General features: G+C 32.6%; 2 protein-coding genes and 1 pseudogene across 15 annotated transcripts in view; 2 read left to right on the forward strand and 1 right to left on the reverse strand.

Annotated features, from left to right (window-relative positions):
* Positions 1 to 6,983, forward strand: part of Necab1 (N-terminal EF-hand calcium binding protein 1) — a 272,176-nt gene extending 265,193 nt beyond the window's left edge. For 4 of the 7 annotated variants that reach the window (XM_087190575.1, XM_087190576.1, XM_087190577.1 and 1 more), the window contains one exon: positions 3,435 to 4,121. In XM_087190575.1, the coding sequence (XP_087046701.1) occupies positions 3,435 to 3,460 (26 nt within the window). In that variant the 3' untranslated portion in view covers positions 3,461 to 4,121. Of the gene's footprint in view, positions 1 to 1,702 lie in introns of all 7 variants that reach the window. The other 3 variants (XM_087190573.1, XM_087190572.1, XM_087190574.1) reach the window with 2 other exon arrangements.
* CUNH8orf88 (chromosome unknown C8orf88 homolog) overlaps positions 649 to 15,340 on the reverse strand; it is a 30,319-nt gene continuing 15,627 nt past the window's right edge. For 6 of the 8 annotated variants that reach the window (XM_021255960.2, XM_087190589.1, XM_013071194.3 and 3 more), the window contains 3 exons: positions 12,001 to 12,076; positions 8,380 to 8,486; positions 3,756 to 6,705 (listed from right to left, as the gene is read on the reverse strand). In XM_021255960.2, coding sequence (XP_021111619.2) covers positions 6,682 to 6,705; positions 8,380 to 8,486; positions 12,001 to 12,076 — 207 coding nt within the window. In that variant the 3' untranslated portion in view covers positions 3,756 to 6,681. Of the gene's footprint in view, positions 1,796 to 3,755; positions 6,706 to 8,379; positions 8,487 to 12,000; positions 12,077 to 15,340 lie in introns of those variants that run through there. The other 2 variants (XR_015442770.1, XM_087190590.1) reach the window with 2 other exon arrangements.
* LOC147824193 (signal recognition particle subunit SRP72 pseudogene) lies at positions 13,225 to 15,319 on the forward strand (annotated as a pseudogene).

Consider the following 15,340-nt stretch of genomic DNA (forward strand, 5'->3'; position numbering starts at 1 on the left):
ATCTGGGCTGGGGATTTAGCTCAGTGGTTCTGCCACCTGCCTCACAAGCGCAAGGACCTGAGTTTGATCCCTGGTACCAAAAAAACAAACAAACAAACAAACTCAAAAACAATATGGACTTAAAGAAGTGATTACTTCCTTAATCTAACAGTTTTTATGCAGATGAGGTCTCAACTTTAAGGTTGAGAATGTCATTATGTGGTATTTGAAGAGTAATCTGGAGCCACTGAAGATTTTTGAGACAAACCATGACATGCTCTAATTAGTAGTAACTGACAGGAGGGACAAAGGCTAACATTATGGAGTGGAGAGAGATTAACCAGGCAAGGCCAGGAGAGAAAAGCACTGGAACTAGGAGCGGGCCAGAGAGTTTAGGACTCTACTTGCAGATGCAGTTTTTAGGAGTTAACCACAACAACATGATGGTTGAAGCTTGGGCTTAACAATAAAGTGTGTGGGTAAGAACAAAATATCTAAGAGAAAGCCTAGGGAAACCCCTCTCTGTAAAAGGCTGGTAGATGGACAAAAGCCTCCTCTTTATTATTAAGGCACTGAGGCCCACTAATTAACCGCTTACTAATGCAATTATTTAAATACAGGGTGACCAAACTTGCATTTTTTCATTAATTTTATAAGATAATATAAAAATGACAGTTTTATCAAATTTATTCAATACAAAAATTGGGGTTAGAGCTCAACACAAAAATTGGCTGGTTGAAATGATACCTGCCCAAATGACACATGGAGTAAACTGTTAAGTGGTTAAATGAGAATCATTGTAGATAATCAAAGAAGGAGTGAAATGCAATGGGGGCACTAAAAAAATGATAATGAAAATTGGATTTGACAAGATCGCTGCTGAAAAGAACAGTTTTAATAGAATGATAGGAATTTTAAACTATAGTAGATTTTGATGGATTGGAGAACAAACAGATGAGAAAGTGAATTCTGAAGTTAAAGCGAGACAAGGGGACAATCAAGTGTAAGGCTTTCAAGTTGGCTGACTTAAAATCTGAGCCTGAGCTCTAGTTGTATATTTACCCTAGCTTTTAAAGACAGGTTTGTCTGGCCCAGAGACTGGTAAACTTGTAGAATTTCTCTTCTTTATAGCTCAAATTTAATCCTCAAATAAGAAAACAATGAATATGGCTGGAAATTTCTCCAGATTCACAATGACTCACGCAGCTTATAGAAGGTACCATAGCTTAGGGAAAGGTGCAGGTGACGGTAGTTAGCAGGTTATTTTTTTTTAAATGTTTAAAGCTGTCTTATTTATTATTTAGGCTATTAAGGAACAGACATCAGAGACTGCCTTCAGTTCATTCATTCACGAAAGTTTTCACTTAGCTAACACTGTTCTAAATAGGGAGAAAAGGCCTAGAGTATAAATTCTGTACATATAACCACTGCAGCCTGTGCACACAGAATGCAGGAAAATGAGACTGGTGTCTAGCTAATCAAAAGTGTATAGCACAAAACAAATATTTCCTTAATTAAGAAATGAATAAGGACTTTGATATCATCATAAATGCACTGGTCTTCACTCATAAAAATCTTCAAGAAGGGCCGGGGATTTAGCTCAGTGGTTCCACACCTGCCTCACAAGTACAAGGACCCTGAGTTTGATCACTGGTACCAAAAAAAAAAATCTTCAAGTTCTGACACTTGCAATTTTTGTATCTTCCATCATATCCATTTTCAGCTCCAATTTTGAAACCACTGGTTCAACAAGGTGGAAAGAATAAACAAAGTTTGTTCCTACTGATGCCTTCAGTCGTTCCAGGTCAGAAAACACCTGAACAAAAACAGAGTGAAAAAAAAAGAATATAAAAAGGAAGGCCGAGTTAACTGTGGCACAAACACTGCAAATGTAAAATAACCTCATAGAATTTTCTGGCCCATCCTTACTTCTCTTTTATCTTAGACTATCTTTCTGTGCACGGTACTTGCGTTATATTCCTCCCTCTCACTTCCTCAGAACATTTCCTAACTTGGAGAAAAAATGAGCACAAATAAAACTAGATCAATTCTTGTTCTCTGAGCTGAAATTCAATATAATTTAATGCCCTTTAACTGATGCTCTGTTGTGCATTAATTTTCATATCACATATAATTTCAATAGTGATCACTAGGATTTGATAAAACAAAAAGGAAAGTTAGGCTTGCTTTCTAACATAATTTTTAAACCTCAAATAAAAGTTTAACATTTATTGGGGAAAATTCAAGTTTTATAGGTACAATAGGCACATCTCCCTGAACATCTTAAGCAAGCATATAAATGCTGTATATGGGTTATAATAGCCCATATGACTTCTAATACCATTTTATTATATGGTATTATATATATATGGCTGTAAAGGTTAAAAAGAAAAACAAAAGAATATTTAATTCTAAAATGAAAAATCTTTACAAAAAGCAGCTATTTCTTTTAGAAACACAGGATGAGAGGGTTTTTAATTCAGAAATTAAGATTTCTAGAAAGATTGTTTTACCTAAGATACATCTGCAAAAAATAAAGCAATTAAGCCAGACTGCATCCAGATATAAAAATATAAACTGAAATGTATTCCTATGAATTCTCAAATTTAAAAATCAGTCAAATGAATCACACTGGGATATAGCAGCTCAGGCCCATTAGCCATCATGAACCATCCAGACAAGACTTTGAGAATTCCATTTGTAGTAGAATGTTCCCTTACATAAGAGAAAGGCCTGTGTTTATAAGAAAAAATGACAGACAAGAAAGTAAGTTCCTATTGTCAGCAAGTTACTTAAGCTGCTTTGTAAACAACTTTTATTCCTTTCCATTCCATTTGTCCATTTATCAATCCCATCACCCATACTTTTCTGCCTTAGGTTTGTCTTTGAGATATTTATATTCACTGGGGCAAACATTTCCAATATTAAAATACAGATATACTAAAAATATTATTCATGGAGCCGGGAATTTAGCTCAGTGGTTTTGCCGCCTGCTGCGCAAGCACAAGGACCTGAGTTCAATCCCCGGTACCAAAATATATATATATATATATATATATATATATATATATATTCACAATACATCCACCTGATTATACCCAATCTTCCTGAAATATCTAGGTAGGAGTAACATATATATTTCCTAACTCCTGCCAGCACTGGGCAGATTAAAACAACAAAATTATCTCATCATCAGGTTGTTTATAATCTCATTGCCAAGATAAGCACTATTCATATATGACAAAAATCTTGAACTACAGCAACATGTCAGAAGATAAGGCACACAAAACAATCACATAGGAAGAACTCAATCTTGTCTCAAATAGTCTTGAAATTCTGGCTAAAGGAAATTATGCAGAGCAAAGGTAGGGGTGAGTGTCTCTTTACAATTTGAATTTTCTTTGTCCAGAAAGTTGTTTTCATTATCTCAAAAAAAAATGTCTTTCTCTTTTCAGCTTCATGGTGGATTCTGAACAACTAGATATTCCTAGACATTTTCTTTATGGTGTCAAGTGCAAAACATGTGTTCTTAAGTGTCAATTAGAAAATTTCTTTGTGGCTGTTAATCTACTGTATACTTTTGTTTAATATATTTATTCTAAGTCCACTCACTTTTTAAAAGTATATTCTATAGCCTTATCATGTATGTGAATTTTAGCTTAGTTTTCAAAGGTAATTATTCTCAGTACTTGATGCTGATTGCTTTGCTACATGGCAGCCAACCTAAAACATCTAGTGACAAAACCCTAATGTGATAAAACTGTATACATAAGGGATAAAATAGTGAAATCTTTTATTATGATACAGAAAAAATATTTAAATGAAAACTCTCAGAGCATTGCTTCATAGGACAGATTTTGTAGATAAACACTACCAGTGCTTTGTGATATTAATAACAGCTCTTCTGTGAATGAAGCTTATTCTTCAATAGTGCATACTCTAAACACACAATCCCATGACTCTTCTCTTTACATAAAACAACATTGTAACTTATCTCTATCCATCTGTTAAACATTATCAAGTAAACAAGAGACCTTTATTTTAGGGAAATTTAGCGCAAATTTCATGGTATGTAAGAACCAGGTAGCTAACATTCCTATGAAAACTAGACCTAAAAAAAAAAGAAAAAGAAAACTAGACCTTTGCTTTTGAGTAATGATTTCAAAATATGGTATTTTAAAAATAAGTTTTAAACCAGATGAATAAAGAAGAAGAAATATAAAACAAGCACAAACCTTCAGAGCAGAAGACAATTTCGTTTACACATTAAAGAGACTAAAACTATGTTCCCTGTATATTTTATATATACATAAAAATATATAAAGTAAGGGAAATATAAAAAATTAAATCGTTTTAATAAAATAAATATTTCCTGGTTATAAGCCCTGCTAATGAAAATATAGTTTACAATACAGACAGAAATTTGTTGCCATATTATTCTCTAGTCCAAATTCCTTTGAAATCATCAGTCTTCAGGAAAAAATACTGTAAGGTAAAATTTTTCTATTTTTTCACTGTTGGAAAACTCGGGAAAAAAGGAAACAAATTAAAATTATTTCATAAATGTAAAATTTGACCTAAAATATCTTTTCAAATTAACTTATGGGACATTAACTTTTATTAATGCCTTTGTATACCCTCATTCCTCATTCAGGCTAAATAAAATTAAAGAATTTTTTCATAGTTTCTTTTAGACATAAGTAGTAAAGTTTGACACAGACTGTGTATGTCTGTGTGTGTGGTCAATTCTAAAGATGACAAGCATTATGAAATAACCCCTGGCTCAATACTTTTAATATATATACAAAACAGAGAACAATATTAATGGAGTTGTACAGTGATTATTCAAACAAGCTATACATATGTACAAAGGCAAGCAGGTAAGAGTCTTTGCAGTCTCACTGATTACATATAGTATGGATCGGAAGACTTTGAAACCTAAAGACTTTCAACATACAAACTCTTCTTGGAAACAGTTATAAAGGGTTTCAAAGGTACAACTTTTATCAGTCAGAATATTTCTTTGGTTAGTCCATTTCAGTATCCAACTTTAAAAAGCATATCAAGTTTTTTGAGTATAAGGCAGTTTCCAAAGTAACTTGATAGTATGACTAAAAACAGGATTCTGTTCAGTAAATAGTACTAAATGGAAAGGCTCTCTGGATTGCAAATGGAATAAATTCTATCATATCTTTTAAACCAGAATCAAATGACCTTAAGGATAAGCAAATAATGAACCAACCCAATTTAATTTATGGTAATTCTGACCCCAGTTCTTACACATATATTTTTGTATATGTTTATGAGAGTATGTGCTTATGAATATGTATGTACACATACGTATGTATGTATGCTTATATATATATATATATATATATATATATATATATGAATTGGAACTTAAAGTATAAAAGGAAAATAGTAGGGCAAACAATTGAAGAATTGAGCCCTAAGTATAAACATCCCATTTTAAAGTAATCAAAAATTTTCCAGGCATCTCTATTTTTAAAAAATCCTGTTTTCTGAGAAACAGAGCATTGAAAAAGAAGGCACTCAAAGATTGGAAAGCTAGCATGGACTAAAAGGTGAATCTGGAGGACAAGCCCAAAAACTAATGAGAAAAAAGTACTTGTTTTAGGAGTTTACATTCAGTGAAAAATAAATTTTCTGCTAAGTGATGAATACCTTGCCAATAGATCTAGGGATGTGAGAGAATAGAAGTAGGGAGAGTTTATACTTATGTTTAATATTAGCAATTTTTAGACATGCTGAAAAAAACCCTATTTTTATAAGAGTAACACCCACAGTTAAAAACCTGTAGGAGACTTATATATAAAATTTCTAGGAATTAAAAGTTTGAACCCCAAATTTCTTTATCTACCTATATTCTTGTTGTAAGAAATTATAGAATTGAAACTTAATGTGCCTGAATTATATGCACATGCCTAAATTTTTCCTCTTTTGTAAATAAAAATATTAGTTTTATTTTGCAATTGCTCAACTTCTGTTCATGTGGTCTGATTAGTGTCAAAAATAATAACTTTTTCAACTTCATTTGCTGCCATTTTTTCACAATGTCAATCTCTTCTAGTAATTATTAATTTAAGACAGTGTTTATCATCAAAAACTTAAGAGACCAAACAATCATATATTCAGAAAGAAATGTCCATTTAAAAATTCTCCCTACTATCATTGACAACTCTATATTGAACATCCTGAATCATTCTACACCTCTAGAGAGAACATAATGATCTGTTCATGAGCTGGTATGAAGTCAGTGGGAAATAGAAAAGGAGCCTTTAAGAGAAAGGAGAAATTGTGTACACTGTTACAAATACTTTATATTTGGGAATCTTTACAGCATACATTTCCATTCCATTACTGCAACTCATGAAAAACAAAAGATGCAAGTAACATGCAAATTATAAATACAGTCTTCCCACTTTACTAACCAAATTCCTACTTTCCAGTGTTCTTCCCAATTTTTGCAGGAAACTGTTTACAAATCTGATTAGAAAATTCTTTATAGTTTAAAATATCTTTCTCATCTTAGGAGAAGCCAAATAGCCAACCATCAAAATTTAAAATAAATTAAATTTTCACAGTCAATTACAGTTACTGTTACTAAGTCCACTTCATTTGCTGGTGTCCAAATATAAAATGAATAAGTCATTATCTTCAAACTCATCTGTTCTTAAAATGCTACTTAAAACTTTGGTTGTTTTCCTGTAAAAAAAAAAAAGAAAGAGTTGATTTATCAAATTAATTGAATTCAGTTTTTATAAAGTAGTTCTCAAAACACTGTGGATCTGCTTAATGTTTATACATCTAAATGCATGTTACTGTAGAAACTATTAAAGTGGAATTGTCAAAAAAGTTCTGTGTCACTAAACCTATGTAATTCATTTTTAAATATATTAAAGTGTATTTCAAACCTGTTGTTCTGTTTTTGTGGTACCTAGTTTTATGTATGTTATTAATACATAAAGCAAAACTAAAGTTAATTCTAATGTATATATTTGTTCTAAATAAAGTGCATGTTGAACTTTTATTTACAAAATAAAGTGTCAGAAATTGGAAAATGTGAACATGAAAAAGTGACATTTTATATAGCACTAAAGTTTATATTTATTCTCACAGACCAAGGATTATATATCCCTAAGATCTCTGGACAGGTAAGAAAATTCAAGTATCATCAAGTACATTTTTCCTCATTAAATATTACTTTATGAGAAGTATTATGAAAAAAATTTAATTCTTGATTTAATTTTTTTAAACAACTGGCTAAGGGTGTCTAAGGGGGTTAAATTATAAAATACTAATAAGTTATAACATTATGAAATTTTAATACAAATTATAAGAATATAGAGTTTATAAGAATATAGCTTTAAAAAATTGTAACTAAGGAAATAAATGCTATGGATTTCCAAGTGTTAATATCCCCAAATCTCATATTTGAACCATTCTTAGGATACCTATATTCTGAGTCTCATCTCAACTCAACACAATCCTGGTTGCTTTTGCCTATACAGAATAATGTTTGTTAAAACTCCTAAAGTAAAATTCCAGCCAAGTGTTAAAATAGACCATAAAGGATATAAATCATTTACTGAGAGCAAAGATCAGTATCACCCTAAGCACTCTCATATGTTACTGTATTTAATCCTGAGCACCAGAGGTTATCATTCTTATCTGCAATTGCAAAACCTTGACTCAAAAAGGTTAAGTGACCTACCCAAGTCTGAACTACCAGTACACAGAGTGGAGCTACAATTAGAACCCAAGGCTGAAGTCGAAACCCATGTCCTTTCCAACAAATATCCCAAAAGATATATATTTATAGTGTATATTTACTTGGATGGAATTTGATGGGGTGACACAGAAATATAAAGAGCTCAATACAAAAGACAAAAGAAAAATAACAAGGATGACTTGCTTAGCTGTTTTAAAACTATTTTAATTGAAGAGAATAGAGAAGCCATTAATAGACTATATATTTCTACAGAGGACCGTTTTTCCAACAAATATTCCTAGAATAACTGGATATCCACATAGAAAAAATAAAACTTGATCCTCACCTCACATAAAATACATTCCAAGTGGACTATAGAACTTAATTGAAAAACAAAACAGAACTCCTAGAATATTGGATGATATTTTCATGACCTTTCAACAGAAAAATATTTCATAACTAAAATATAACTATTTCATTATATTTCTTGAGTAGAGTAATAATTATTTTATAATAACTGGTTATATTGCAAATTTGGATTTTTGTGTTTTTCTGGATTACTAATATTTTGCAATGAGAAAAATGAAGAATATACAGGTAGGATAAAAAATATTAAAGACAAATACATGGAATACAATATTACAATATGAAATCAGAAAACTACTTACTGGTGTTTGAAGTACAACGGGATGATCAGGCAGAAAGTCTGGTTTTTTTCTGCAGATGGAAACACTTGAGAGCTTCTGTAGGAAATCTCTGCTATATTTAATTCTCTCTGTGATATTAAACATTACATATAATGTTATAAAACAAAATTCAGGTCCGGGGATTTAGCTCAATGGTTCTGCCTCCTGCTTCACAAGCACAAGGTCCTGAGTTTGATCCCCGGTACCAAAAGAAACAAAACAAAACAAAATTCAGCCAGGCGTGGTGGTGCATTCCTGTAATGCTGGCACTCTAGAAGGCTGAGGCAGAAGGACTGCAAGGTTGAGTCCAGCCTGGGCAACTGAGCAACTTAATGAGACCCTGTCTCAAATTTAAAAATAAAAAAGGGCTGGGGATATAGCTCAGTGCAAAGGCCCTGAACTCAATCCTCAGTACTTCCTATATCACATTTTGGCTCATGTTTTACTGCATGTCCTTGAAATACTCATTATTTATAAAATGGTGAGCAGAGTATACAATAAAAAAGGAAGGAAGAAGCTTTGGAAAACAAAACAATTTTAATTCAAGAACCATCATAGTGTGTTGAAGACTATGCTAGGTAAATGCAAACAAGATCCAAGACAGAACTCCTATATTCAAGTGGAACAATGATTCAGATAGAGTAGTTGCTGACTTTTCATCAGAAATGATAGCCAGAGGGTCAGGGATTTAGCTCAGTGGCACCACCCCTGCCTCTGGAGCGTAAGGTCCTGAGTTCGAGCCCCAGTACTGCAAAAAAAAGATAGCCAGGAACTGTTACAGACCATATGCTGAGCCAGAATATAGTGGAATAATGTTTTTAAAGTATGAAAAGAACAGGCACTGTGAGGGTATAGCTCAGTGGTAAGAGTGCTTGCCTAACATGCATAAAGCCTTGGATTTTATCCCCAGCACTCCCCCCCAAAAAATAAAAAATATTAACTGGCAACTCAAAATCCCATATCCAGTGTGTGGGGGTGGGGCATCCTACTGGAATACACATAAAGATATATACAGATGAAACAAAACTCAAAAAAAAATCACATATAAATGAAAAGTGTGGCTCTATTTCAACAAAATTTTATTTACAAAAACAGGCATTTGGCCTGCAAGTTGTAGTTTTCTGGTCCTTATATTAAACATTATATTAAAGTTTCAAAGTTACAGAGTGAATTAAAAAAAAAAACCTTACTGTATGCTATTCACTAGCAGTATACATTAAGTATAAAGACACATTGAAGTTGAAAGTTAATGTATGTAAAAAGATGCACTGTGCAAAGTCTAGGAATAATAAGATGCAGTGGCTATCTTAGTTTCATATAGAGAGAAAATTATCAATGTTTTGTGCCCAATAACCAAGTTTTGAAATACGTAAAGTGAAATTTAACAAAAATAAAAGGGGAAATAGACATTTCCATAATAACAGCATGTAATGTAAAAACCTCTTCTTTAGCAACTGATAGAACTAGACACAAAAAATGATAAAAAGATAAATTTGAAAAATATTATCAACCACTTTGATTTAACTAACATTTATAGAAACTACATCGACAACTGCAAAATATATGTTCTTTTCAAGTAGTGCACATAAAGTACAGTCAACAGACTAGACCATAAAACAAGACTCAATAAGTTTAAAAGGGTTAAAATAGCTCAGTATTCTGCCACCTGCCTCGCAAGCGCAAGGTCCTGAGTTCAATCCCTGGTACCAAAAAATAAAATAAAAGGGTTAAAATAATACAGATTGTATTCTCTAACAAAATTAAATTGGAAATCCATGATAATAATTCAGAAAAAACAAGTATCTTGGAAATTAACACATTTCAAAAATTCTATAAGATAAAATAATCAGGAAATTTAAAAATATTTCAAACCAAATGACAGTCAAATTCAGTATTTCAAATTTATGGATTACAGCTAATACTGGCTTCTTCAAAGGAAACACATTCTTATTGGAAGAGTCATAGTCCATTTGTGTTGTTATAACTGAATACTTGATACTGGGGAATATAAAAAGAAAAGAGGATTATTTGGCTCAATAATTCCAGTGGCTGGCAAAGGCCCCCTGGCTGCATTATAACACAGCAGGTGGCATCACATAGCAGGAAATTAGCATTAGAAGGATTCAGGGGTTCCAGGCTCACTTTAACAACTTCCTTCTCTACTACTAATCTAGTACCCATGAATTAGAACTCTAAAGAGACAGCCTTAATCCATTTTTAAAGATCTATTTACCTTTTTAAAAGACCCTATTACTTCAAATAGCAGTATACATGAGTTTTGAGAGGGACACACCACTTTGGGACTACATGTTTGGCTGTAAAATAGACTCAATAAATTTAAAAAAGATTAAACTTATATAAAGTATCCTCTGACTACAATGGAGTGAAACTAGGGATCAATAACAGAAAACTGAAAAGTTCACAAATATGCAGAAATTAATCCACACTGTTAAATAACCAATAGATCAAAGAATAAATAACAGGGGACTCATAAAACATTTGAGACAAATGAAAACAAAGTCACAATATACTAAAAAACTTATGGGACACGGTATACCCGGAGCAGCTCACAGCTATACAAGCTAACATTTAAAAAGGAGGAATTGGTCTATAATCCCAGTACTCTGGGAAGCTGAGGCAGGAGGATCACAAGATTGTGTAAATCCTGGGTGATTTAGGGATTAGCAGTACCTTGTCTCAAAAATTTAAAAAGGTTGGGTATGTAGCCCAGTGAGAAAGTCCTAGGTTCAATCTCCAGAACTGCAAGGAAGGGAGGAAGCTTGAGGTTATGTCAAATCTAGTATCTAACATTACACAATAAAGAATTGGGGAAAAAGCAAACTACATCAAAAGCTAGAAGAATGGAGGAAATAATAAAGGTGAAAGTGGAGATAAACTAGATAATATAAAAATAATAAAACCAAAAGTTTGTTATTTAAAAAGATAAAAATTATCCAGCCTTTACCTTGCCTGGAAAAAAAAAGAAACAACTCAAATTCTAAAATCATGAACAACAATGATATTCTATCTTGCAACTCTGTTGAAATAATTTATTAGCTCTAAATAAATAGATAACTTTATCTTGTTCTTGATGTTAAGAAGAAAGCATTCAGTTTTTCACCATCAAGCATGATATTAGTGGTTCATACACAATCTTTATCATGACAAAGAAGTTACCCTCTATTACTTGCTTATAAACCTGTTTCTCACTTGCTAGTATGTTTTATCAGAAAAAGGTGTTGCATTTTGTCAAAGGCTTTTTTTTCTGCATGAACTGAAATAATCATGTGCTTTTTGATCCCCATTCTGTTAATATGGTATATTATCATTGATTTTCCTGCCTCACAGAACAGAACCAGTATACCAGCTCAGAATTTTACATGATGTATAAAAATATAAAATTAATTTCCACTTTGTTTAAGCCAATGTTATTCTATCTTTCAGAGCTGTCAAACTGTAGCCTAATATGGACAGAAGTCAACCTAAAAACATAATAGAACTTCTTTCATACATAGATATATAGCTAAGAAACAAAGTAATATTAACTTTATATGGATATTAAGATATTCTGTGATGAAGTTTGGGAATTATGTGAAATTTTACCTTTTTTCACTGGAGACTGATGTTGCTGCTCTTCATTAAGACCTTGAGAAAAGGTTTGCTTTCCATTCACCTTACACTGTTGAGCAAGAAGTAAATGTATTTTTAAATTCAGGTTTTAAAATTTCATATGACCTATTTTTACCACCCAGAAATATTTTTCTAATCGAAATAGTACTCAAGGAATATTTGGGACCAAAGGATATGGAAAGATTATAAATCTAATTATTAAAAATAAATATGTGAAAGTATATTCAAATGTATCTATAACAAGTTTTGCTGTGATTATAATTATTTTTTAGAGATAACATAGAACCAAAGATAATTATATAGTCCTAAAAATGAATAATTTCAAGTAATTTCAAAATTCAAAGGTATTTTTAAACATTTTTATTCACAAAAATATGCAAGAATACTAGGAAATTTAGTTTGTTTTAATCTCATACAAAGCAGATCTTGATGTCAGTTTATAAGAACATGGACTGTTTCAACCAACACCTTGGAAATAGGAAAAACAAAAATTAGTTCATCCAGTAAGACAAAGAAAATCAGATACACTGTCCTGAAGAGATAGAAACATTTATCCAGAGTTTTCTGGTCATAAAAGGACAAACTTTAATGTGAGATGTGCTAAACTAATCGGATGGATGACATTTTTAAAAATCATTGAACTAATTACAATTCTTCTGATTCCAAACTTATGAAGAAATATTGTGATTACAATTTAGCTTCCCATACATCTCCCTACAGAGAAAAAAAACACCAGTTATAATAATAAGAGATCCCAGAGGATAAAATAGCAAGACTGCTCATGAAATAAATATTTTCTGATTTTATATATAAGTATCACAAATTTGATCAATATAATACATCATTAAGAGATGACCTCATTTTGTACTAAGAAAAATCAGTTTGCAAACAGTCCCTAGCATTGATTTCTTTAGAGACATCTATCCTGAAAAATGAACGTCTCTACTCCATGAATCACTACTGGCATGTTGCAAACCGTTCCTTAAATATTTGCAAAATCAACCAAAGTTAACACTGCTTAAATGCAGAAAAACTATAAGACACAATGAAAACTAAGGAGATAATTCTCCACAATTGAGACATCAAAATAAGCAGTCAAATCAGTTCACAAATCAATAAATGTAATACATCACATAAACAGAAGCAAAGACAAAAATCATATGCTCAACTCAATAGATTCAGAAAAGCCTTTGACAAAATACAATATCCATTCATGATAAAAAGCCTGAAAAAAAGGGTCATACAGAGGAGGCTTTGCAGCTTTACAATCAGATAATAAAACCGGAGCCAACAGATGTGGGATTACTAGCTGTAACTGCAAATAACATCATTACCATTAATAAGGTCCAAAATGTCTTTGACTCTAAGAAGAAGGTGAAATTAACCAACGCAGAAGGAGTAGAGTTTAAGCTTTCCAAGAAACAACTGCAAGCTATAGAATTTAACAAAGCTTTACTTGCTATGTACACAAACCAGGCTGAAAAATGCCGCAAAATATCTACTGGTTTACAGTCCCAAAGTCCTGAGCATCTCCTGCCTGTGTTAATCCAAGCTGCCCAGCTCTGCCAGGAAAAACAGCATACAGAAGCAATAGAGCTGCTTCAGGAATTTTCAGAGCAGCATCCAGAAAATGAAGCTGACATTTAGCTGACCATGGCACAGTTGAAAATTTCTCAAGGTAATATATCCAAAGCATGTCTAATCCTGAGAAGCATAGAAGAATTAAAGCATAAACCAGGCATGGTATCTGCATTAGTGACCATGTACAGCCATGAGGAAGATACTGATAGTGCCATTGAGGTCTTCACACAGGCTATCCAGTGGTACCAAAACCATCAGCCCAAATCTCCTGCTCATTTTGTCCTTGATAAGAAAAGCAGCAAACTTCAAACTCAAATATGGGTGGAAGAAGGAGGCAATTGGTGACCTAGAACATCTATGGAAGCAAAATCCAAAAGATATTCACACCTTGGCACAGCTTATTTCTGCTTACTCACTTGCAGATCCAGAGAAAGCAAAAGCTCTTAGTAAACACTTGCCCTCATCAGATAGTATGTCTCTAAAAGTAGATGTCAAGGCTCTTGAAAATTCTGCTGGTGTCCCAACATAGGAAACAAATGGAATCCATAAAACAGATATAAACAGATTTCCAAGAGATTAAAAACTCCATGGAAAGTCTGTGCAGCAGAATGAACCAATTTGAGGATAGAATTTCACATATAGAAGATAAGATTGCAATTAGTGAGGAGGAAAAAAAAATTGCTTTAAAATTGTAAGGGATCATGAGAAATCAATCCAGCAGCTGCTAGACGATGCAAAGAAGAATAACCTAAGACTGATTGGAGTCAATGAAGAAAGAGAGAGTGCAGATGACATAAAAAAACTCTTCACAGAAGTGATGGCAGAAAACTTCCCAAGGAGGGGAAAAGAACTTGACATACAGATAAGTGAGGCACATAGGACTCCAGTTAGCCTTAACAAAAAAAAAACTACACATAGGCATATAATAGTTAGGATTCCAGAAATCCAACAGAAGAATAAAATTCTACAAGCAGTGAGAGAAAAGAAACAAATCACATACAAAGGAAAGCCCATCAGAATCACAGCAGACTTCTCAATGCAAACCCTCAAGGCAAGAAGAGCTTGGAGTGATGTATTTCAAGCCCTAAAGGAAAACAGCCTCCAACCCAGATTGATGTACCCTGCAAAACTATCTTTCAAAATTGATGGAGAAATAAGATGCTTTCATGATAAAGAGCACCTCAGGAACTTCATGAATACCAAACCGGCCCTCCAAAAATTTTTAGACAATAGCCTAGGAAAAGACAATGAGGATCACAACCCCAGGAAACCCAGCAGAATGAATCCATTGGTCATGAGAAATTAAACGCAAAGGGCAAGAATCCAACAAAAAGAAAAAGTCATGACAAGGCTTTTAAAACTTTTGACTTCATCTCCCTAATGAGTGTATAATTCAATCTTATTATTGTACTGATTAGTATTTTTTCTGATTCTAGAATTGCACACCATTCCTTGTGCTATACTGGCTATTTATCATCTTCTTATGTCTACATTTTAATTGGGTTGTCTATTAATGAGCTCTAAGAATTCTTTATATATTCTGCTCATAGGTTATATGCATTGTAAATATGCTCTGTCTGAGGACTACTTTTCATTTTAATGATGTCATTTAAAGTTCTAAATTTTGATGGAATCTCATCAATTTTTTTTCTTTTATACATCATGGTTTTTGTATCCTAGGTAGTTCTTGCCTACCCTGAATTCATAAATATTTTCCCTTATAATTTCTTCT

The sequence above is a fragment of the Heterocephalus glaber genome, unplaced genomic scaffold (genome assembly GCF_053883595.1).
Source record: "Heterocephalus glaber isolate CG9 unplaced genomic scaffold, H.glaber_assembly_v1.0 deba00001553, whole genome shotgun sequence".
Taxonomy (NCBI): domain Eukaryota; kingdom Metazoa; phylum Chordata; class Mammalia; order Rodentia; family Bathyergidae; genus Heterocephalus; species Heterocephalus glaber.